Raw genomic sequence first — 22,339 nt, 5'->3', positions numbered from 1 at the left:
AAAAACAGCTGGAGGCTCAAGGTTGGGGAACACTGGTTTAGACCACAGCGCCACCCGTGTCCCTGAGAATTTGTCTAATCCTCCTTTAGCCACCCTAAGTGAGCATTGCTGCTCGTTGGGGAAGTGAGTTCCATCATTTCAGTAAGCGCCGTGTGAATAAGTCCTTTCTTTGATCTATCCTGAATCTTCTAGTGTTATGAGAAAGGAAAACTAGTCTTGCCTGACATTCACCTGCTCCATGTCATGCATCATTTTATGGACTTATGGTGCACTCAGCCCTTACTTGCTTTTTTTCTAAGCTGAAAAGTCCAAAGAGCTGCAACCTTTCCCCACTTGGGGCATCACCCCATCCCCTCAATTTTCCAGCACTCTCCAGCCTGTAGCCAGAGAAGACAAGCAGCAGAATCTATTGTTATGGTTGGACAAGGGGTTATCATTGTTGCTGCAGGAAGCAGACACTAGCATTAGGACAGGCTTTATTTAGCATTGAGTTATGGTAATTTGCAGTGCTCAGTGATAACTTATGCACCCATCCCGAACTCCTGCTGGCAAATCCTGCTGCAGCATTCCACCACATCACGTCCTCAACTTCAAATGTTAGTATTTTCATCCATGCTCTTAAGAGTCTATATGGGTTCCTCCCAGCCTGCACCCAATTCTTAAACTAGTAGTCCAACTTGCCTGAGCGTTTAATTTTGTTTCATCTGTGCCTCTCCAATGAGGGAAGGAAAAATTGTTATTTCCCATTTGGGTTTGACAAAAAGCAAAGAAACACATAGATGACTTCGCAGCTCCATCCAAAACACTCAGGTTGTGAAGCAGACATTGTTGCCTTTTAGTCACTGGGCAGGGCAGGATCCTCTACTTATAACGCTACTGTGGAGAACCAAATAATCTAGATAGTTTATATGTCTCAAATCTGAGAGCAAGATTAAAGGAGGAGGATCAGGAAGTGAGCCACACCTTAGCAACCAAGTTATTGCAGATTTCCAATCATTCACACTCTCTTCAGTAAAACAGATTGGAGTGCATTTTTAATTTACCAAGTGTGTGGTCTTTTTCTAGGCTGGGGGAAGAGGAACACAAGGGCACAATCTAAAGGTCTAACAGCCTATATTTCCATGCTTTAGTTTGGTACATATTTTGTTATTTAAAATCTCTGCTGGGGTTCTCTCACCAAAGAGAGAATGTGCCCAAACTTGGATATTGGCATTCATTAATTGTCATTTAATACATATTTTGTTCCTTGCCAACCTACAAGATGTTCAGGGAGCCAGTGTGTTGCAGTGGTCAGAGTACTGGACTGGGATATGGAAGACCAGAGTTGAAATCCCCACTCTGCCATGAAGCTTACTGGGTGACCTTGGGCCAGTCACTGTTTCTCAGTGTAACCTACCTCGCAGGGTGGTTGTGTGGATTATATAAGGAGGCGGAGAACCACGTATGACATCTGGAGCTCCTTAGAGGAAAAGGTGACATATAAGATAGATAGATAGATAGATAGATAGATAGATAGATAGATAGATAGATTAGTAGCTGTAGCCGAAGTATTAAATAAAAGGGGGGGGGTGTTCCTGTAACTGAACCAGGAACCTGGTGAAAACGCTGCTCTTCAACCCGGCCTGTCATCTTAAATCCTTCTAAATGTGTTTGTGGGAGTGGGGGGTGGGGAGGAGGTTATTGGTTTGGTTTGGTTTGTTCTTGTTCTTGTTTTTATTATGCATGTGATCTTTTTATATAGTATTTTTTTGCTGTGAACCGCAGATGAAAGGTGGTATGCAAATAGTATAATAGTAATAGTGGGCAATATGTTAATCACTTTGAGAGTATTAGATAATATCATTGCCATAGCCCCTCAAAGGGGAACATGATATGCACAACATTCTGGCCAGCAGACGATAAGATTGAAGCTTTATATAGATACAAGCATTTGGGGACGATTTTAAGACTGTTGGTAATTTAATCTCTCAGCTTTGTATGCAATGACTTCTTAAATGCACCGTCAGTTACTCAGCTGTACAAGTTAAAAGAATTTGCAAGCTCCACTGCCAAAGCTGGAAGAGACTCAGAAGTCAAGAGAATTAGTAACTTAATAATAACAATAACAATAACAATAACAATAACAATAACAATAATAATAATAATAATTATAATTTATTATTTGTACCCCGCCCATCTGGCTGGGTTTCCCCAGCTACTCTGGGCGGCTTCCAACAAAGATGAAAAATACACTAAAATGTCACATATTAAAAACTTCCCTGATGTCTTCTGAATGTCAGATAGTTGTTTATCGCTTTGACATCTGATGGGAGGGCGTTACACAGGGCGAGAAGGCCCTCTGCCTGGTTCCCTGTAACTTGGCCTCTCGCAGTGAGGGAACCGCTAGAAGGCCCTTGGAGCTGGACGATGGGGGAGGAGACGCTCCTTCAGATATACTTTGGAGGCAAGGATGCCAAAATATGAAAAGCAGAAGACAACCATTTGACCTCCGATCGGCAGTGACTTGAAAAAGTCCCATCTTAATCGCAACATAAGACATGCAAACACATACTAAGGTTCCTCACTGTAGAGCCACCAATTCACACAACTTGACACCTCCCAAGGAAATCTCACAAGGTATTGCCAATCATGCATGAACTGGCCCTATGAGACAGACAGATTTGCCAAGAATCTAGCTTGTGGTCCACCAAGACCCCTAGATCTTTTTCACATATACTACTGCCAATCCAGGAGTCCCCCATCTTAAATTTATGCATCTAGTTCTTCCTGCCTAAGTGTAGAATCTTACATTTGTCCCTATTGAAATTCATTTTGTGAGTTTTGGCCCAGTTCTCCAATCTATTAAGATCATATTGAATTCCAATTCTGTCTTCTGTGACATTAGCTACCCCTCCCAGCTTGGTGCCATCTGCAAATTTGATGAGCACCCCCTCATTTCCTTCATCCGAGTCATGCATAAAGACAGTGAACAACAATGGGCCCAAAACAATGAACAAGCCCTGTGGCACCCCACTTGTCACTTTTTTCCAGGATGACAAGGAACCATTAATGAGCATTTTTTGGGATCAGTCAGTCAATAAGCTACAAATTTACCAAATAGTTACCTCATTCACCCTACATTTTACCAACTTCGCCTAGGACTTGCTGATCGGAAGGTCGGCGGTTTGAATCCCCACGACGGGGTGAGCTCCCGTTGCTCAGTCCCAGCTCCTGTCCACCTAGCAGTTCGAAAGCACGTCAAAGTGCAAGTAGATAAATAGGTACCGCTCTGGCGGGAAGGTATACTGCGTTTCCGTGCGCTGCTCTGGTTCACCAGAAGCGGCTTAGTCATGCTGGCCACATGACCTGGAAAAACTGTCTGCGGAAGCGGACAACCGCCGGCTCCCTTGGCCAGTAAAGCGAGATGAGCACCGCAACCCCAGAGTCGGTCACGACTGGCCCTAATGGTCAGGGTTCCTTTTAAGCAAGAATATCATGGGGGATTTTGTCAAAAGCCTTACTGAAATCAAGATACATCCACAGCATTCCCCTGATCTACCAAGCTTCTAACTGCATCAAAAAAAGAAATGAGATTTTTCTGGCATGACTTGATTTGAGAAACCCATGCTGGGTCTTGGTAATTGCAGCATCGGCCAGCTGTTGAATTATCTGTTCTAGGAGCTTTCCTGGATCTTCTCCCCCCCCCCCCTTTTGAAGATGGCGATAATATTTGCCTGCCTCCGGCCTGCAGGGACCTCACTTGTTATTCAAAAATTATCAAAGATTATAGGTTCTGAGAGGCTCTGATTACATCTGCAAGCTCCTTTAGTACCATTGGGTGCAGCCCATCAGGCCCTGGAGATCTGAATTCATTTAAAGTATCCTGGTGTTCCCTGACCACCTCTTTTCCTATCTTAGGCTGCAAGGTTGGGCACACAATACTTTCTTGTTCTTCCTCTTGCTTCAAATACAGCTGAAGTAAATACAGCTTTAAGCCTGACTTCATTCTGACCTTGTCCCTGCAACTGTTGCCTACTTGTGTACACCCTTCCTTCATTTTTCTTTTCTTTCATTTCTTATACATGCCCTTCTTAAATTTCATCTCATTTGTAAGCTCCTTATGCAGCCACACTGGTTTCTTCAGGTGCCTCCCACTTTTCTTTCTTGTTGAAGTTTTCTGCCTTTGATCCTTCAATATTTCACCGTTAAGAAACTCCCATGCATCTTGAACTCCCTTTTCTTTGAATATTTCTAATATCCCTTTTACACTGCAGTGCCTGTTGAGTTATGGAACTGTGCCTTATTATGATCAATTTACCAGCATGTCATGCTAAATTCTGTTTGCACCAGTCGTATGGTTACCAGATTTTTTCAATGAATCCGGGGACTTTTGTGTGTGTGTGTGTGGAAGCTGAGTAGCAACAGGGAGTCAGTAGTGAGGATGGTGAGGCAAAAGACCCTGGGCCCAAGCACACATGCATATTGCATAATGGTGCAAAGCCCTTCTTTTGCACCCTGTGAAACATAAATGCACAGAGGTTTTTTTTAAAAAACTGGGCAATGGCGCACCACCTGCCCGTGACTCCCAAGCCTTCCCCAATCTCCTGCCCCCTTCCCCCTTTGTTCTGACAGATCGGGGGAACCCTGGGAGTCGCAGGCAGGCGGCCGTTGCTCAGGAGGGGCGCAAGGCGCACGGTTTCTCTGCCAGGCAAGATGCAAAGCCCTTCTTTCGCACCCTGTGAAACATAAATGCTCTGACTTTTTTTTAAAAAACTGGGCAACGGCTGCCCACCTGCAACTCCCAAGCCTTCCCCAATCAGTCAAAACAAAGGAGGGGGCAGGAGATTGGGGGAGGCGGCTCAGGAGTTGCAGGTGGGAAGCTATTGCCCAGTTTTTTTAAAACTCTGTGCATTTATGTTTCACAGGGTGCGAAAGAAGGGCTTTGCACCTTGCCCGGCAGAGTAACTGTGCGCCTTGTGCCACTCCTGGGCAAGTGCGCGCCGCCCGCCCGTGACTCCCGAACCTTCCCCGATCTCCTGCCGCCTTTCCCCTTTGATCTGTACTGCCGGATGTCCCCAGTTCCCCTTCTGCAGTGGCAGCAGCTGCTTGCTGCCGTGGCACAGGAAAAATGGCAGGCGCCATGGCAGCGAGCAGTGAGCAGCTCCTGAAGCCAGCCAGAGCCAACTGCACTACCAGGCTGGCTCTGGGCTGCTGAGGCTGCTGCTGCCACGTTTCCTGGGGACAGATTCGCAAATCTGGGGACATTCCGGGGACGGAATTTGTCCTGAGACAGATTTGCTAATCCGGGGACTGTCCCCGGGAACTGGGGATGCCTGGTAACCCTACACCAGTGGGCACAGTGTGGCACAACAGCAAGTTTCAGTGGATAGCATTGCTGCTTCCCAAACCTTTTCCACATTTGTGTACTTGTTTCCGCATGAAAACAGTAGGAAAGGACTGCATGCCAGTATACTGCTTGAAATTTCATCATTCGACTCCTGTAGTTTTCCAGGTTGAGGGGCTACAAATGGATTTTCTGGAATCAAACAACATGGAAGTGAGTTGGAAGCCGAACTTGTGCTAGATTCTATTAATTTTTCATAAGTTTTTTTACATCATGTGAAAGCTAAAGTATAATGCAGAAATCAACAGTTAGGAAAACACTGAGGAAATGAAATAAAACTACTTGTGCTCCCATCCAGATTGTGCTTATATGGAGACCTTGCAGATTTATAGCAGGGCTGTGGAGGTAGTTACAATTCTGCACCCAGCAGGCCCAACCAGCATGGCCAATGGCCAGGGAACAGCTGGGCTGCAGTCAGCCACCGAAGGGCCTCTGCTGTTTTGGCCATGCGTGGTAGAAATCAGGACCATCACTTGAAATCTCTGCCAATTAGCCACAGAGGTTTTACTCAACTTATCCATTTAAAGGGCACAAATCAATTAAATCATGCATGTGGGTAAACAAAATAGTCCCAAAGTGAGAAACATACTTCATTTGTTCCTGGATGGTGCATGCAAGCCTCGCAAGAGAAAAAGTGGGCATGTGCCATTATTAAGAGTATGGTTTGCAGTGTGTGTGTGTGTGTGTGTGTGTGTGTGTGTGAGAGAGAGAGAGAGAGAGAGAGAGAGAGAGAGAGAGAGAGAGAGAGATCTGGGGAGCCACAGGTTCTCCATCCCTGGATGAATCTATATTCTTGCATTGAGCCTTTCTGCATTACAGAACCCCCCCCCCCCTCCTGACCGACTCATGTTCTGCTTTAGTTTTCAGTACCCAGGATTCTGCTTGCTGTCATTTGCCAGCAAATCTTGAGCTCCGGGATTAACATGTGTGAAACTGTACCTTTTCTGACTTGCCTGGAGCTCTTCCAGCATATCCTTTTTATCTCAAACCTGCTCCTGACGACTTCAGGCTGTAGCAGCTGCAGGGGGCCTGCCCCCACCTCCTTTGCCTCTGCTGCAGGCCAGCACTTGTCACTTATCAGCCCCCCCCCCCCGCCCTGGATAACTGAATAATTTTAAGTGGTGGTTTTTAGGCGCTGGCAATCTGATGAATGTCTTCTGGTTTTGCAAAAGGTGCTGTTGAGGGTATAAAATGTGGGCAGAGCAGACCCACAGACTGAAATTAAAGCTGGCTCTGATAAAAATGGACTTCTCAGCCTGCTGAGCAGGGGGAAGCACATGTTTGTGACTGTAGGTGACCATGATTTGCACTTTCTAGAAAACAATTGGAGGCATTTTGTTTCAACAAGCTTCTCTGGCCTGATGGGGCAGACACAGAAGGGAGTGCTGCTTGTTTTCCTGAACAAAGCAAGGAGCAGCTGCCTTGAACTCTGGTGGGGTGAGAACCAAGAAACTGAAAAAGCCAGCATGGCAATTTGCAGAGCAGGTAAAACTATCTGAAAAGCTGCCTTCCTTCCCTTCCTTCAAGCTGTCTTGTAGGACCCCCTCTCCTTGAAGTAGCGATGGATGAATCTGTCCGTTTTGGTTTTTCTCAGTTTCTCACTTTTCCAGGCTCCAGTTCAGTTTGCTGCAGTAGGTTTGTGATTCCTGCCTCCCCAAGTCCTCATGGGAAATTGTCAGCATTTGGGGGCAGTGTTTCTCCTAACAGGCACAATTTTTACAAGTACTTTTGCAAATGTACTTGCACTGTTTTGCAGACCGTTCTTTAAAGAAAAAGGCGTTGTTGGAGAACTGCATTGCGAACTCTGGAACACTGTAGATTTCAAGGGGTAGCTGTTGTTACAGATAGGTAGCCGTGTTGGTCTGCCATAGTCAAAACAAAAAAATTTCCTTCCAGTAGCACCTTAAAGACCAACTAAGTTAGTTCTTGGTATGAGCTTTCGTGTGCATGCACACTGTGTTTTCGTAGAATCATAGAATTGTAGAGTTGGAGAGAACCCTGAGGGCCATCTAGTCCAACCCCCTGCAATGCAGGAATCTCAACTAAAGCATCCATGACAATGACCATCCAACCTCTTAAAAACCTCCAAGGAAGGAGAGTCTACCACCTTCTGAGGGAATCTGTTCCACTGTTGAACAGCTCTTACTGCCAGAAAGTCTTTCCCGATGTTTAGTTGGAATCTCATTTCTTGTAACTTGATTCCATTTCATAGGTTCGAGTCCTGGCCTCTGGAGCAAGAGAAAACAACATTACTCCATCTTCCATGTGACAGTCTTTTAGATATCTGAAGATGGCTATCGTATCTCCTCTCACTCTCCTGTTATCCAGGCTAAACCTATCCCTAAACATACTAAACTCACTCAACCGTTCCGCATAAGGCTTGGTTTCCAGACTCTTGGTTGCCTTCCTCTGCACATGTTCCAGCTTGTCAACATGCTTCCTGAATTGTGGTGCCCAGAACTGGACACAGTAATTCAGGTTGTGGTTTGAACAAGCCAGAATAGTGGGACTGTTCCTTCCCTTGATCTGGACACTAGACTTGGTTTGTGTATTGCTTCAATAAGTGTGTATTAGGGAGGCACAAGTTAAAATGTGAAGCAAAACCAAATATGAAGCAAACCAAATTTCTCCACCATTCATGCTGTTTAGATGGCAAGGTGTATAACTCCATTTATTTCAAAATGTTGTACAGGGGAAGGGGAATATCAAAGCATCTGCATTGCATGCAGTGGCATCTTCAGGTAGGGATGAGAATCATAGTGTCATAGAATTGTAGAGTTGGAAGGGACCTCGAGGGCCACTGGAGAACTGCTGCCAGTCAGCATAGACAATACTAAGTTAAGTTGACCAGGCCCTCGAAGTCTCCCTATTTTCCAGGGACAATCCTGGATTTACAGAAGCCATCCCAGTTTCTGATTTGATCCCAGAATGTCCCGCTTTCCCTTAGGGCGTCCCTCTTTTCATAGGAGAAATGTTGGAGGGCGTGGACCAGTGAGCTGGCTTAGGTATAAAATACGTTTTTTTTTTGCATCATAAGATGCACCTAATTTTTAGAGGAGGAAAACAAGAAAAAAAATATTCTGAACGAAACAGTGGATGTATAATTTTTGTGGTTCATGCTGTGGCCACAGACATGTGATTTGACAGTGAGTTTGGAGTAGCCCAGTGCAAAAATCCTGAGGATCCATGTGGATCCATGCTTTGTAGCCACGTTTTAAGTGGGGAGGGAAGGAAAAACACTGAAGGGACAAGGAGCACGTGTGGGGTGTGTAGAGAAGGAGCTTTTCAGTGAGCTGAGCGGGGAGGAGGAAGGGAAAGAGCACGGTTGTTTTAAAGGAGCCAACTGGACAGGAGCCGCTTACACCCGTGTAAGCCACTCCTCTCCCGCTTTGCTGCTTCAAAGCGAGCCACGGAGGAGGGAAGGAAGGGGACCATGGATCCTCTGCTTGCGACTGCAGCAGGATCCCCCCGCCATCCATAGGCATTCTCTCCATAAGACGCACAGACATTCCCCTTACCTTTTGGGAGGAAAAAAGTGTGTCTTATGGTATCTTTTATGTTCCTAGTAAGCACCCCCCCCTTACATCTGGGGAGCCTCTCTGTTCATTCTGCTGAATGGGGCCCTGGACTTCTGCCCCATAGACCTCCCCAGACAGTACCACAGGGGGCTAGAGATGAAACAATGAGGGGCACCTTGAAGAGTGGGCTGTGTGTAGCCCACCCCAAAGCCTAGCTTGGATAGAGTTTATGTGTTGCCATCAACTTCTCTCAAAAGCCATGCTTTGCAAGCTGTATTCCACCAAAGGCTCTGATTTCCTTGCCATTGGCTGTTCAGCGATGCATTCTGACTGGCTGGGTTGCTTTGGAGTTGGGTTATAACCTCCGATTCCAGGCACTGCATTTAGCTCTAAATCTTAACAGTGTTGGGTTGTGAGGAGCAGAAGGCGCTGCACTTCCTTTGCCCTTGTGAGGTAAAGAAAGTTACCTGCAATGACCGTGCGTGAGTAAAAGGTTAATCTCTGTATGTGCCTTGAGCCACTTAGGCATAAAATAAGCCCCATATTTGTACATGGAAGAGCAGAACAGGACTAAATATTGTACGAGCATTCTCTCGGATATTTGATGCTGTTCTTTTAGGTGAATCCTATGTTCATTTACTCTGAAGTTAGGCTCACTGAGACCATTGTGACTTACTCCTTCCTATGCATCCATAGGAATGGAGATACATGGAGGTGAAGTTGTGTGTCTAGGGCACTGCCAGACACTTTGGACAAATTCCCATTTAGGGACGTAGTTTCAGATGCCACCTTGCTTTCTTAATTTTTCTGCAAATTATTGCGCCCATTCTGCTTTGCCAATGCTTCTTTTCCATAATTTTGAAGCTCATTCATTCCTGAGTGCTTCGCCTTGGGAATATTTCATAATACTTTGGTGTATATTTCATAAAAATAATTCTGCCTACATTACCAATGAAGAAGAGGTGGTGTAGAATTGAGGGGATGGATTGCTTGCTTAAAGAATGCCTCTGTGTACCTGTTGCTGAGGGTCACAGGTGGAAAGTTCTGCTACGTCTTGCTGCGTCTTTCTGCAGTTAAACCCCAACAATTGATTGCTCCAGCCTTCTCAACCTGGTCGAGGGAGGGGTGGGTTGCAGGTAGGATCTGGGGTTTCCAGGACACAATGGATTCAGTACTACTGCAAGTACTTTTCCTTTTCTTTTTGGGACATACTAACAGCCCTGCAGGATACAATCCAAGTCCTATCTTCCTCAGAAGACTCTCCTTTCCACTGTAAAATGAAGCCCACATATAGGAATCTTTTATGTGGGGGCGGGGGAGATAGAACCAAGGGAATGGAGATTACATGTGTAATGGACATAATATAGCTGGTTATTTCAAGAAAAGAAATGTAAGTAAATTTCAGGGAAAAGAGGGTCTGGGGCCGTTGTAATCCCACAAACTCACAGGGACTCTCACACAATGTACAATGTACACTTACTTTGGGGAGAACTAGATATACACATAGATATGTGTGCTATTTTGTAAAAATAATTTCAGGGGTGAAGGAGGAAAAGAACTCCACCCTATTCTCCTCAGGCCCAGTCAGCAGGTGTGGAGATTGACACCGTGGGCAGAGCCTGGCTGACAGGTTCAGACACGGCGCTGGGCAGACGTAGAAGTCACTTGAATACAGAGACCACACCATACATGTCAAATACTCTTATAAAAATGTAGCACTCATGGCTCCCCCCTGCAAGCACCTTGGGAACTGTTGTTTGTTGTTGAGAATGTAAGTCCCCTCACAGAACTACAATTCCCAGAGTTCCCTGGGAAGAGGGACTGATGGTTAAACCGCTCTGAAACTGTAGCTCTAGCGAGGGGAATTAGGGGCCTACTAGCAACTTTCAGCACCCTTAACAAAAACAACAGCTCCCAGGACTCTTTGGGGGAAGAGGTATAGCGCTGCCTTGAAAGTGCTGCAGATGTTGCCTTCAGCCACGGTGTCCTCGGATCCCCAAGCGCAAAGGGCAGTTTCTGCTCAAACGCAAGGATGTGCAGCACGGCTTTCAGAGGTGGTGGAGTGAAGTGGCTGGTCTCCAAAGCTGCACCGGCCACCCTGGGGGTTTCTTTCTTGCTAATTGGTTTGCTCTGGTGTCCTTAGGTTCCACAGAGGATAGGAGAGCAAAGTGCTGCCACGGAAGACGACAGCGCAGGAGCCCCGGGGGCATGGGGCAGCTGGGGGCCCTGGTCAGCCTGCTCCCGAAGCTGCAGTGGCGGCGTGATGGAGCAGACGAGGCCCTGCCTCCCAGGGTACTATTACGAGAGGAGCCACCGCAGGCCTGGGCAGTTCCCGACCTCTGAAAGGACTCTTGCCCACCAGCCTCTGCACCGACACGAAGACGTGCTCAGTCCCTTCTCTGGGCACATCATCTCTGCCATCCGCACGTCGGTGCCTCTTCACCGGAACGAAGGTGGGCTGCGAGCAGGACTCCAGGCCAGAGCCTCCTCCGAAGGGCGCAATGTCAGCCACTTGAGCAGGGGAGCCTTGAGAGGCCGCCGGCCCTCACAGTCCCAGAGGCGCAGCCCCAAAGCCGAAAGAAGGTAGGATGGCGAGGGGGGGAGGAGGAGGTTGCAATAATACCTTTATCATAATGATAACTGGTACTATTACAGTGGTACCTCAGGTTACAGACGCTTCAGGTTACAGACTCCGCTAACCCAGAAACAGTACCTCGGCGGTGCGGCAGCTAATAGGAGGCCCCATTAGCTAAAGTGGTTCTTCAGGTTAAGAACAGTTTCAGGTTAAGAACCGACCTCCGGAATGAATTAAGTTCTTAACCCAAGGTACCACTGTACTAGTTGTTGTTGTTGTTGTCGTTGATGATGATTTACTTTACTGATAAACTTATTACCTGCTCTTCAGCAGTTTACAACACTATGAGTCTGACAGTCTAGGAAAAGGTGTGTCCACGCAAAATGGACACATTTTCCTGACATTGCTGATAATTCCCTGCTTTAAATATACATCAATATGCAGATCTATGGGGGAATGGAAGATAAAATTTTAAATGAAGTGGCTGAGTGTGATAAGCCTAATCTGTTTTCTGAATTTTTGCATGGGCTCCAGAGGTCAAATGTGGAATGCAAGGGAAGGGGCATCTTCTGTAGCTGGTTAGAAGGACGAATGGCAAAGCCTGCAGAATGAGCTGGCAATGGGGAATGCTTAAAGATCTGAAGTGATTCCAATACAATAATGCTTTGTACTGATGGAAAGCTTTTGGGATACCCACCCCCTCGCCGACTAATGTCAGACATCTATGAAACAGTAAGGTTGGGATAAAGATTTGTGACTGAGATTAACTCATTCTGGAGAACGTAGTTCAAGATGAAATGGGACAGACTCCAAACCAAACAACCTTGGAGAGCTGTGGAAATCCTTCAAAGATGCAAAATAAAACATTTGTACCACTTGGAGACAAGTGGAAATGTCTTCAAGCTGCTGCTAGGCAGTTCACCAGGAAACAGACTAACAAATGCAATCGAGTGATGGGCTCTGAGGGAGTCTCAGGCCAGGAGCTCTGTGAGTGCTGCTTCTGATTTCCAAAGCCCTTCACTACTTGGCACGAGGGAGGGGCTGGTCCACTGGGGCTGAGGGGGCATGGCCCCACCAAGCTCAGTGTGTCTCCAACCATCTGCCTGACTCCTTCCTTATAACCAGTCCAAGAGGTGATCCTGGCTGTCAGCCTGCTCTTCCTCAGCCTCAGTGTTGGAAGGGCCATGGCTCAGGGTTAGAGCATCAGTCTTGCAGGCAGAAGGTCCCAGGTTCAAACTCCAGCACCTCCAGGTGGGGTCGGGAGAGAGACCTCTCCAGCAACTGGAGAGTTGCTGCCAAGCCATATAGACAAGACTGAGCTAGATGGGCCCATGGTCTGTATAATGCAGCCTTCTGTGCTACCTTTGTAGAACTGAGCAGGGGAAGACAGGATTAGTTGGCTCTGCTTTATAGTGGATTAGAGTTGTTTGCTCTGGCTCCACCTACTGTTGGGCCTTCTGCCTTATTCGTCCCATTGACAACCCCACAAACCTCCACTGTCTCTATTTGTAGATAAAGATGATCTCCACAGTCCACACATGTCTGTCTGTAGATTAAGACGGTGGTTTTCAGGTGGTTTCCATCTTCAAAAGTACAGTGGGTGGCTCCTGTGAACACGGGACTTCTTGGTGGTACCTCACATTCTGTGGAATATTCTGCTCAGGGAAGCTTTCTTTGTGCTTGCTTTGATGTAATTTCAGTGCCAGTTGAAGTTGTGTGGCTGTTGTTATTTTCCCTGGCTTTGTAATTTCATCTGTTCATCTATACCAGGGGTAGCTGACCGGGTCCTCTCTGGATGTTGATGAGCTAAAGCCCCCATAACCATTCTTCCTTCAAAGGAGGTATCAAAATTCATTTATAAGTGCTTATTCTGAGAGGAACATTTTGCCTGTTTCTCCTCGGCTTGATCAGGGAAATTTTCAGTCTGAGTGTTTCAGGGGACTCAAGGTTGATGTGGTTCCCCCCTCCCATGCAATTGTCGTAACAGCCCTGTGAGGTAGCTTAAACTGAGAACTGACCCAAAGTCACCCAGTGAGCTTCATGGCTCATAGCAAGGGATGGAGGAAGAGAAACCTCCCACATTTTCACCACTGACAGAGCATCAAGAAAGAGGAGTGTGTTGCTAAAAGGGGATTTTGAGGCAGGTTGGCAGTGTGGGAGGCCTCCCCACAAATTCCTTTCTGGGTTAGATTAAAATCTGAGCTAATGAAGAACTTCTGCAGTTGTAATGCTTGTCTCACATCATATTGACTTGAGGACTTGAGCTGAGCCCACCACGAATTGTATCTCTGACTCTGGAAATGCAATTTTTGGGAAGATCCTGAATTGGAATGGGTATCATCAAGAAAAGCTTGACCTCCTGTTGGCCTTTGCTTAGCAAGAAACCATTGATGCTCGTACATTGACTTTTGGTTAATTATGGGAACTCCAAGTCTTTTTTTCCACTGATGGAGGTTGGTGTGGGCTCTGGTCTGAATCAAACCCTTTATACACTTTCTTTTGCTGAGGGGGAAAATGTAATTGTCAATTAGATTTATGAGAGGACAAAGAGGTGGGTGGGTAGCCTAGCCTTAAACAAACAGTGTGAGTTGAAAGGAATTACGTCTCCCCCCAATAATCAAAAACACTGACCTTGCCCGCAATTTTGTCAAAATATTAATGGGGCAGCAGCGGGTGTAATAGTTTCTCAAAGCTATTTTTATATGTGGAAAGGGGAGGGGAGGAAATGGTCAGAGGAAGCATTTGTACAAAGAAACCATCAACCTCTCACATTGCTACAGTGAAGTTTCCCATCTCTTGGTGCCAGTAGAGGAGGAAGAAACTGTGTTTAGCTGCTTTATCCACGAGAAGGCAAGAAAAGCCTTCTGGATCATTCCAGTGACCCATCTAGACCAGCACCCTGTTCTCACAGTGGCCAACCAGATAGATGCCTGGAAGTCCGTAAGCAGGACCCAAGCACAAGAGCCCCCTCCCCTCCTGTGGTTTCCAGGACCTGGCATTCAGAAGCAGGGCTGCCCTGGCTCTGGAGGCAGAGCAGAGCCATTATGGTGAATGGCCATTGATAGCCCTTTCCTCCATGAATCTGTCCAGTCGTATTTAAAGCCATCCAGGTTGGTGGCCATCGCTGCCTCCTGGGGGAGGGTGGGCCGTAGTTTAACTATGCGCTGCATGAAGAAGGGCTTTCTTTTATTTGTCCCAAGTCTTCCAACATTCAGCTTCACTGGATGTCCATGAATTCTAGCATTATGGGAGAGAAAGAAGAACTTTTCTTTATCTACTTTCTCCATGCCATAACATCTCAAGAAATTTCTCCTGGTTGCAGCTTGTAACAGAGGCCAGGCATTGCGCTCTCTCTCTCTCTCTCTCTCTCTCTCTCTCTCTCTCTCTCTCTGTCAATATGTCTGTTGTGAGGGCATGAAAATGTGTTACTAGGCAACTAAAACCCAAATTCCAATTTAGTGAAAACAAGCAGGTAGTGCCGAGTGAACATGTTGCTGTGAAATTCTGCATCCTGTTTGCAGGCAGCCAAATGAGGGAGGGACATTTTGCCAAATTCAGTGGGGAGTGTAGACAACAAAAGGTTGTTTCTGCCCAGACCAGGTGCCACTCTGCACCACCAAGACCCCCTGAGCCTCAAGAGACAGATGAACCCAATATTTAAACAAAATTTTGTAAAGAGACCAGAAGCCTTTTTATTGGGCATACTAGAATCAGATATCATAAATGAAAATAAGAAAATATTCTTATATGCAACCACGGTAGCAAAAAATATTAATTGCCAAAATTTGGAAAAGTGATATAATACCAACTAAAAAAGAGTGGCAGGATAAATTATTCAATTGTCTCGAACTGGTGAAAATGACACAGTTAGGGGACAGTCCAAGTTAAAATCCCAAAAAGAGAGGGGAATGTATAAAGCGTATCTTAAAAAAACAGTGTCCTCAAATAAAAACCTGGACTTGCTTTGAGTAATTTTTGCAAAACAAAATAAGGGTTACAGGCATATTATATGGAAAAAGATAGCAATGATGAAAAGAGAAGGAAGCAGTTTACCAAGAAAGGAAAATCAGAACTGCATTGAGAAGGAAGGAAGTCTATAAGAACAGAATAAGAATTGGGAGTAGAAAAGAAGACAACATAAGTTCGTTTGTAAGAACTTTGGGATTTATGGTTATATGTTTGTAATTTCTTTTTGTGTGTGTTTTCTTTTTAGTTTGTTTTTCTTTTGTTTTTGTTTACGTTTTGAGTGTTTATGTGTTGTCACAAAACTCAATAAAAACACTTTTTTAAAAAAGAGAAAGATTAATCCAAAATTACCCCCAAACTGCATACCTGCTCCTTCAGAGGGTGCCACCCCATCAAGAGTGGGCCACCTCCCACTAACAGTGCCTCAGTCTCATTTGGATTGAGCTTCAGGTAAGACATTATGCACGGGCATTTAGATAGCAAAATAAGCAATGAAATTGTAGCAGTGCAATGTTAAATACATGTTTTTAAAATTCTTCCTTTCAGTTTGCCAGAGGTGTTCCCCTTGTTGGCTGTCTGTTTAGAATGGGTTGCATTTGAACCTTAAAGACTTCATTTGCTTTAAGAGCATCACAGTGAAATGGGAACTCTTGGAATGTTAATCTGTACACCTGGTGGCAGTGATATGCTACTGAAAGGTGATATATGGCCAGCTTTGCTTCAGATGAGGCAATAAATTCACCTGGCTGTTCAGATCACACTCTTTTTTTCCCTGTGTGAGAAGATGGCTTTGCACTCTTCCAGCATCACCCTGCAAGCACCAGCTGTTTGCCAGATTTCATTACAACAGGGGTGGACTTGGGTGCTGTGGCACCCTGTGTGAGGCCAAAATTTGGGTCCCCCCAACCCTCAAGTTGACTTCCCAAAGATGGGGGAGGAGGCACCTGGCTTTGGGAAGGAGGCCTGAAGGCTCTGGCAGGGTTGTAGAGCCTTTCCCCCTCCTTCTCAAAGCTGGGAAAGCGAAGGAGGACTCTGGAATCCTGTCAGAGCCACAAGCCACCTTTCCAAAGCCCGGCAACTTGCCTACAGGGCTTTGAGATGGCACCCCCTCAGCTCAGCACACAGTGGGTGCACAGCACTTGGACAGCCCCAAACCCGCCCCCAATTAAAGTAACCCTCCATGTATCAACTAGACTAGAGCAATGGCCGAGCAACGGACAGTGGATTTATTTTTAGAGAATGCTGAGAAAAAAACAAAAAGTGGAGAAGGATACCAGCCAACTCGGGGGTTGAGTCATGGCAGGGCTGGCCCAGGACATTTTGCTGCCAGAGGAACAAGATGGCACCTTCCCTTTCCACAGACAGAAAATGAGTCTTCAGGACAGATAAAAGAAAGGACTTCTTGGTACAGCGCATACTTCAGCTATGAAACTCCCTCACACAGCAGGCAGGGATGGTCACCAACTTTAAAAGAGGACAGGAGAAATTTGTAGTTGCTTCAGCACTGGAAAAGCGTGTTTGATGAGAATGATAAATGATAAGGCTGTAAGGAGTTGATTATCGATATGTACATTGTGGTCAGAGTCATGATAGCCAGATTTTGGAGGGATCTAGCTGGAGCAGATATTCCCCATAGTTGTCAATGTTTTCCTTTTTTAAACGGAAATTCCCTTATTCTGAATAGGATTCCTCGCAAGAAAAGTGAAAAGTTGACAGCTATGGATATTCCCTACTGTTACGCGAAGATATGGGAAGCAGCCTTACTAGGAAATAGACATGTAAACTGAGAATCTCTAGAGGTCAAAAAAGTAGGGACAAGTTTCTTTCTGTTTGGTTTGATTTTATTGTTTACGTTAATAATATGGAACATAACAAATCACACACACCCCCAATACAATACAATAGGAATATTTGTAGGGCTTCACAAACTAAGGTTTGTTGGAAATGCAGCTCACCCCCCTAGAAAATAAGTTTCTATTTATTAATAAGTTTTTATTTTTATAGTTATAGCTATAGTTTCTATTATACCAAACGTCTGGAATGTATTACTGACGTCTCTGACCTCTTTGTGTCTGCTTCGATATTTCATAGCTGCTTTATTTGATGATTTTGTTTTAGGCTTGATTTCAATAAAATGAAACAATTTAGAAACTGGAGATGGGACAATGTCCTCTCCTGCACCCGAGGCAGCAGGCTGGCTGGGGTGGGTGCAGGGCGGGTCTTGTGGCGCCTGAGGCTGCTCTCTCCAGCAGCTGCCACCTCACACTGGCCAAGGGCCGGGTCGGATGACCATGTGGCCCTTCTTCACAGGGGATGTTCCTCTGTTTGGCGGCTAGATGGGTTGCGTCCAGCTGAAAGATAAAGGACCCTAAGAAGAGAAATCAGGAGGGGCCTTGAAGTGGCTTATCTGCTCAGCACCTGAACAGCAGACTAAGCAGGCAGAGAGGCTACCAGATTACCTGCATCTCTATTTAATTCTGTTTCTGCTTAAGATCTGTTTCTATTTAATTTATAGAACTCATTTCTCTCTCTTTTTTTTAAAAAAAGAAACTTTTTTTAAAAAAACAACCAGAAACAAAAATGGTATAACACGAAACACAGGATCTGTGATTGCAAACAAAGATTGTAAAAAGAAACAATGCCAGCTATAATACAGTAAGAACTGGACTTTTTCAGCCCTTCTATGAAGTAGGCACTCCATTTGGAGGTGTGTTTTGCTGGAGACAACCATAATTTGCATTGGACCTTATTAATAAAGCTTACAAGGGGAAACCAAATTTTGACAAATTTATCCAGTTTGGCTGTGCCTGTTATGATTCTGTAGTGGCATGTTGGATGTTCAGAAAGGGCAACTTCCCATACCCTTGACCACCAGTGTTATTTAGAGGGTCACCTCTGTGGTTCCCCAGCTCTGAGCAACCTCCAAATGTTTATGGTGCATGGAGGGGGGTGGTTTCAGTAAGTGACAGCACTACCAAGGAATCAGGTAATAGTTGCTGGGAAATGATATCTGATATATTAGATACCCAAGACCGCAACCACTTTACCACATCACAGTCCCACCATATGTGTAAAAGTGTCCTGTTGCCCCTACAGTAGTTCTTCTTCTTCTTCTTCTTCTTCTTCTTCTTCTTCTTCTTCTTCTTCTTCTTCTTCTCCTCCTCCTCCTCCTCCTCCTCCTCCTCCTCCTCCTCCTCTCTTTCTTCTTTGCATTTATATCCCGCCTTTCTTACTCCAAGGAACTCAAGGTGGCTTACATGGTTCTCCCCCTCCTCATTCAATCCCCACAACTACCCTGTGAGGTAGGTTAGGCAGAAAGGCAGTGACTGGCCCAGGGCCACCCATTCAGCTTCATGGCTGAGTGGGGATTGAACCCTGGTTTCACTGGCCAACTTGAGAAAGCCTCACCTGAATTTGCATTTGCACCTTTGCATATCATTTAGCACAGGTAAAGGTGAAGGTAAAGGACCCCTTGATGGTTAAGTCCAATTGAATTTGACTATGGAATGTGGCACTCACCTCTGCTTTCAGGCCGAGGAAGCCGGCGTTTGTCCACAGACAGCTTTCCGGGTCATGTGGACAGCATGACTAAACCGCTTCTGGAACAATGGGACACCGTGACAGAAGACATTATGCCGATGTGCATCCTCTTGTTTTACTGAAGCATTTATTTGTTTTTTGAACTGAACCCTGTCTTTGATTTTTTAAAAATGGGACTTTTTTTTTTTAATGAGCTCTACTTTGGGGCTCAATTCAAGGTGCTCCTTTTAACCTTTTAAGGCCCATGGGACCTGAGAATCTGATTGTGCAGTTGATCTTGATAGTGTCAATAGGTTCATATGATGTGCATCAAACTAGTGAACATAAGCCCAGTGCCCGTGTTGTTCACACACACACACACACACACACACACAGAACCATTTTAAATGCTACTTTAAATGCAAAGTCTAAATTCGTCCCTTGGGTTGAGGTAATGGAGAACCTTAAACTCAACTCCAACCAAGAGTCTTAAAAATACAAAAAACAAAAACTAATCTGCAGTGTCTTGGAGTTTTATTCATTGTGACGCATGTTTTGAATCGTGATTTTAAAAGAAGGAAATGTCTGAAATTACAGAAGGCAGCATCTTGTAAAAAAAGAATGATAAGCAGTAAAGTATGAGACGCTTGAACTCTGCTGGAAATCTGGGAGGGAGAGACACTGATCAAGGCAATAAAAGGTGTTTTATTTGAGTCTCCTGAAGGCAGTGGAGATGAATGAGGGAAGGGGAATGTGGGGATTAAATTTATTGAGATCTCCAATTGTTCTAGGATCCTTTAGAAGCCATCAGTGGCTATGATGGGGAGAAGCAGGAGGCTCCAGAGTACCACACTGCAGAAATGTTTCAGCTGGCCCTGCTAGCCAAGCTTTCAGCAGCTGGATTGGAACTTTTATCATTGCTTCTAAACCAGGAAGAAAATGCATTAATAACTAAAATAAGAAGAAATAAGCAGGGCCTTTTCCAAAGATTGCTGAGTGGGTTGTCTGTTTGTTTGCTATTATTCACTCATCTGGTTGTTAACCAGCTTCCCACCAGGGCTCTAATAGTTTTTGAGGGGGCAGTTTCTTACCTGCTGAATTGAAGCTTGGCTGAGCTAAATCTCTCTTTGGATTTTCTGCACATCTGTTAAGATCTGATTAGATCTGATTCAGGGGATGGCTTCTGATGCTTTCTGCCATAATGGAGGCAGCTCCCACATTAGCAGAGATCGTTTGTGGAGCATAAACAAGGATGATTAGAGTGTAATGGTCCTTGCAAGCTCCCCCCCCCCCCCCCCCGGCCCTGATACCTGGCTCTCGCTCCAAGAGGCAGGAGGCACTGAGTGCACAGCACTTTGCTCATCAGTACCCCTCCAACGTAGCCATTATGGGCAGAGGTTCCTTGTTTATCAGGATGAATTGGATCTAATTCACAGGTTTATGCTGGACTAATGGAACAAGATAAACTGATAAATGATAAATCAGCCACTGAGCAGCAACATTTTGAACTGGAGAGAAGATTTTCTTCGTAACAAAGTGTGGTATTTTTTTTTTTGGGGGGGGGAGCCTTTACCCTTTCTTTATATATACCATGTTTGCTGCTTTAACGGTTCGGCAACCACCTCAAGTGCTAATGGATTGACAAAAGGCAAGAGGAAATTAACAAGAACAAGATAATAATTATGGATTTTTACGAAAACAGAACTGTGTGAGAATGTTGATATGATTTAAAGCACCGATCTTCCACTGAATCGCAGTTAGGACTATGGTCTTTGAAGATCTACCATAGCTCTGGCAGGACGCCAGATCATTAGCGACTGAGTGTTGGATGAGAAAGATAAGTTGAAGACCTGCCTGGGGCTATGGCAGGATGCCAGTCTTCCTCATGGTCTTTGATAAACAAAGATGGCGAATGATGCAGCTGAAATTATAGCCCTTGAGAGCAGAGCAGAGAGAAAGCGAAAAAGTGGAAGCAGAGATGCTGTGTTTGACTGGATTACAACACAAAGAATGAAGAAACAAAACATCACACAGGAAATTTTTAGGATACAAACTCCTCTTGGAGAAATAAAATTAATTAAATATGCAATCATGAACGGAAGTCAAGAAATCAGTGGCTGTTAAACAAAGAAGCAAGATCAGAACTGTTGTAATTGGATGAATCAAGATTATGGAAGCAGGAAGAAATAAGAATTTAGCACCCTGAAATCCAGCACATGGGAAGTCACCTAAAATGGTTTAATTTGGTATTTGAATAATCGGCTTTTTAAATTGAATTGTAATTTGGTATTGTGACAATGTGGCTTTTATTGAATTATTGCAATTGAATCTCTCTCTCTGATTCAGGGGGTAAGATTGCATAGTCCCAGAACAACAAGAAAAGCTCTTGGACCAGCATACTGGTACATACTAACCATCAAAATATGGGTCAAGCAAAAGTGGTGGTTGAGCCCAAATTCAGGTTCTGAAGAATTGCTCAAGCAGCTTTCACAAATGCTGCTCCCCATCTGGGACCATGAAAGTGTGAGACCTCTTGGTGTGAAACACAAAGCAGTATTTGTGCAAGCTGGCTTCAGCTATTCTCTGGAATTTAAAAGGTTGGGATTCCTCATGAAAAGGGACCATGACACATTGAGCTGTGATAAATATTCTTAGCTGGCACCTTTTGAGAACAATTTTCTCTGTTTTTCATTCTTAATTGTGAGCTTGGACCCCTCACTAAGATGGCTTGTTTGATGAAAACATCCTCATATTTAAATGCCACCTATCTGACTGGATTGCCCTGGCCACTCTAGGTGGCTCACAACAGAATATTAAAAACACAATAAAACATGAAACATTAAAAACTTCCTCATACAGGGCTGCCTTCAGATGTCTTCTAAAAGTCAGATAGTTGTTTATTTCCTTGACATCTGACAGGAGGGAGTTCCACAGGGAGGGCACCACTACCGAGAAAGCCCTGGTTCCCTGTAACCTGGTTCCCTGTAACCTCACTTCTCGCAGGGAGGGAATCGCCAGAAGGCCCTCGGAGCTGGACCCCGGAGCTGAACAATGGGGGTGGAGATGCTCCTTCAGGTATGCAGGGATGAGGCACTAAAGTAACCATGTTTTTTAAAATTTAGCTATATTAAAAGCCCGGAAAGACATCTCAAACATAAGTGCAGCAGCATAAAGCCTCAGAGAATCAGCTGGGTGTGATACCAAGACCCTGACATGTCTCAGAAAAGTTAAACAAGATTGGACCAGCCGAGCTTCCATGGGAGGGGAGTCTCACAGTTGTGGTGCTACCACAACTACCACATAGCAGTGGATCCAGGGGTTGGGACATGCACACATGGGAGTTTTTTCAACAAACCTCGAATCAAGGAAGCTGGGCAC

The 22,339-nt window shown here is 45.1% G+C and overlaps 1 protein-coding gene across 3 annotated transcripts in view; it reads left to right on the top strand.

Moving 5' to 3' along the window:
* Positions 1-22,339, top strand: part of THSD4 (thrombospondin type 1 domain containing 4) — a 360,765-nt gene that overhangs the window by 35,082 nt on the left and 303,344 nt on the right. For all 3 annotated transcript variants that reach the window (XM_028706820.2, XM_028706824.2, XM_028706822.2), the window contains one exon: positions 11,045-11,484. In XM_028706820.2, coding sequence (XP_028562653.2) covers positions 11,045-11,484 — 440 coding nt within the window. The remainder of the gene's footprint in view (positions 1-11,044; positions 11,485-22,339) is intronic.

This window comes from Podarcis muralis, chromosome 14 (assembly GCF_964188315.1).
Source record: "Podarcis muralis chromosome 14, rPodMur119.hap1.1, whole genome shotgun sequence".
In the NCBI taxonomy this organism is placed as follows: domain Eukaryota; kingdom Metazoa; phylum Chordata; class Lepidosauria; order Squamata; family Lacertidae; genus Podarcis; species Podarcis muralis.
This window is presented reverse-complemented; position numbering and strand designations above follow the sequence as displayed.